The sequence below is a fragment of the Heterodontus francisci genome, chromosome 13 (genome assembly GCF_036365525.1).
Source record: "Heterodontus francisci isolate sHetFra1 chromosome 13, sHetFra1.hap1, whole genome shotgun sequence".
NCBI classification, from domain to species: Eukaryota; Metazoa; Chordata; class Chondrichthyes; order Heterodontiformes; family Heterodontidae; genus Heterodontus; species Heterodontus francisci.
This window is the reverse complement of record NC_090383.1, coordinates 21,946,116-21,948,990: the sequence shown is the minus strand read 5'-3', so window position 1 is coordinate 21,948,990 and position 2,875 is coordinate 21,946,116. Positions and strand designations below refer to the sequence as shown.

At 40.4% G+C, this 2,875-nt stretch overlaps 1 protein-coding gene across 1 annotated transcript; it reads left to right on the top strand.

Moving 5' to 3' along the window:
* Nucleotides 1-738: 738 nt before the first annotated feature.
* On the top strand, nucleotides 739-2,507 carry LOC137376684 (probable G-protein coupled receptor 139). Its single transcript, XM_068045657.1, has 2 exons — nucleotides 739-808; nucleotides 1,567-2,507. Exons 1-2 carry the CDS (start codon nucleotides 739-741, stop codon nucleotides 2,505-2,507), a joined length of 1,011 nt encoding a protein of 336 aa, XP_067901758.1.
* Nucleotides 2,508-2,875: the final 368 nt, after the last annotated feature.

Sequence of the window (2,875 nt, the reverse complement as noted above, 5' to 3'; positions counted from 1 at the left end):
CTGACACTCACTGGCTGCATCCACTTTGAAGGCTGACGGATGTCCTTTAAATGGGCTCTGCAACTTCCAGCTCCTGTCCCCTTATCACGCCTGCTGTCTGTAATTGGACGGTTATCATGGAGGTGATCCACTAATCGGTTGCCTTTCACAAAATGCTAACACACATCGCACTCCGACTTCGAGCAGGGCCGTGACCTGGAAATGATCCGGACGTCAGGGTCCTCAATATCTCGTCAAAATCCAGCAATAGTTGTATTTGCTCTTAATTTCTCTGAGTATTTATATTGAAACACAATTACCCCAATACCTGTCAAGATCATCAATTATTCTCTGCTTAAAAGTGCAGCTTTAATAGATGAATATATTCCCAATGACAGAGAGATTTTAACCCTTGCCGTGCTAAAAACTGAACTTTCCTCTCCCAATTCATGAACCCCATTTAGTAATATATGGATAAACAGATATTAATTCACTGTATTAATGTTTTCAGAACAATATTTTTCAACTGAAATTGTTTGGCTTCAATCTTCCTGTGTTTGGAAAAATTGTATTGCCTAATACCTGATAAAATTAATTATGCCTGTTTGTTCAAATACCTCAAACAAATTCCACTCCCTCTGCAACCTAATTGACTCACAGGGGAATTGAGTTGCTTTATATAAGGGGTTGTTATGAATGAAGAACGTCTGGTGTTTCAGCTCTGTCATCACTGATTGGTGTTGTCTCCTCTCTCCAAAAATGGAACTATCAACAATTGAACAAACAGCTTTCATTTACTATCATTTTCTTGCAATCTTCGGAGTTCCTGGTAAGAAGCTGAAGCTGGTTGTTTTTGTTTTTTTAATCACTCTTAAACTCTGTTGTTCCTCTTGATGTATCTCTCAACATCTAAAACCTCGTACTGTCTCTCTTCATGCTGAATCCAGTTTCAGGTATTCCTTCAAGAAACTGCACTTTCTGCTCTTTATTAAGTTCACCTTCTTTCAGAAAACATCTTGGGATACAGTACATCAGTAATTTGAGACATGACATGTGGGAAATGTTCCATGTTTGGGAGGAACAGGAGTTTTCACACCTATGGTTCCCAAAGATCTCCACCACTGGGGGTTTTCCTTGTCTCACTCTGGTCTGTTGCAGACTCACTGATAGAGATTGATTGCTATGGTTAATCAACAACTCCATTATCCTTGTATCATGTGAATACCAGATGGTAGAAGGCAAACTAGACAGAGTTTGCTCTTTTTCCCTCCATTAATTCCTCTGCCCTCAGGACATGTTCCCAACATTTTCTGGTTTGAGAGAGGAATTTACTTTCTTTTGATCTGTGCAGTATTATCACATCCTCACAACTATTGTGAGTTTGTCAGTTGAGGACGCTCATTAAGTACATGAGGAAGAAAGGAATAGAGGATAGCTAGATATGCTGAGATGAAGTAGGCTGGGAGGAGGACCTTGTCGAACATAAACACTGACACAGACCTGTTGGACCGAATGACCTGATTCTGTGCTGTAATTTCCAAGTAATGCTATGTCATTAATTCGGAGATTTTGCTCTTTTCTTTGTAGCTAACTTCTTGACAATTGTCCTCTTGTCCCGAGGAGGCTGTGGTCTCTCCAAAGGGATCACACTATACCTGGTGAGTATGACGACCGTGGACCTTCTAGTTATTATTTTCAACGTGATAATCTATTACATGCTTTGTTACTACTTACCATTTTCACTTCTAAACTACACTTCTATAGCGAGCATGAATGAGGTTATCAACTACCTGGCTGTTGACTGCTCTGTCTGGTTGACGGTCGCTTTCACTGTCGATCGCTTTGTCCTCATTTGCTCTCCAAAGTTCAGAGTGAAGTATTGCAGAGAGAAAACTGCAGCTGTGGTTATAGTGACTGTGTGTGTCGTGTTCTGCTTCAAAAACATCCCCCTATATTTTGCTTTAGAACCTATCGATATAATTAACAATGTGGAGTGGGGCGCTTATTTCAAACCAACCTTGCCAGGATGGGTCGCTTTTGACTGGCTTGATACAATTTTAAACCCATTGTTGCCGTACTTTCTGATTTTATTGCTCAACACTCTGACTGTTAGACACATTGTGATGGCTAATCGAACCCGCAGAGCACTGCAAGGTCAACGCAACAACCAGAACAGCGATGATCCAGAGATGCAGAGCCGAAGGAAATCCATCATTTTACAATTCTCCATTTCTGGCACTTTTATAGTGCTGTGGATGCCATATGTTGTATTTTTCCTCATTTCCAGAATTCCAGACAGTCATTATGAGCCAGATCAAAACATGAATCCTTTCCTTATTGCAGAGTACACTGGAGATATGCTTCACCTGCTGAGCTCCTGTACAACCACGTATATTTACGCACTGGCACAGACTAAATTCAGAGAAAATTTGAGAAATGCAATAATGTATCCATTTATTGCAATTATTTTATATGTTAAATTAGCAAAACAACTTGAAACAAAGCAGAACAACGTTGATAGCTACTGAATTCTACCTTAAATTCTCTCCTCTAAATTGATGCGTACTGTAACTGCTGCTGCATCAAAAGTTCACATGTTCAAGTACATAAACCAGGCTGGTCCTGCACTTTCTGAGGTTCACTTCAGATGAGCTAATAAACCATGGTCGGACTGCCCTCTAAGGTGGACATAATAGATCCCAGGTTGGAAGAGCAATGGAGTTCTCCCTGGTGTCCTGACCAATATTTAACCCTGAACCAACACGAGCAAAATCAGATTTTCTGATCATTTCTCTTGTTGTTTCTATGTACAAATTTGCTGCCATTGTTCCCTACATTCCAACAGTGACAACACGTCAAAGAATTTCATTGGCTGTGAAGTGCTTTGGGATGTCCT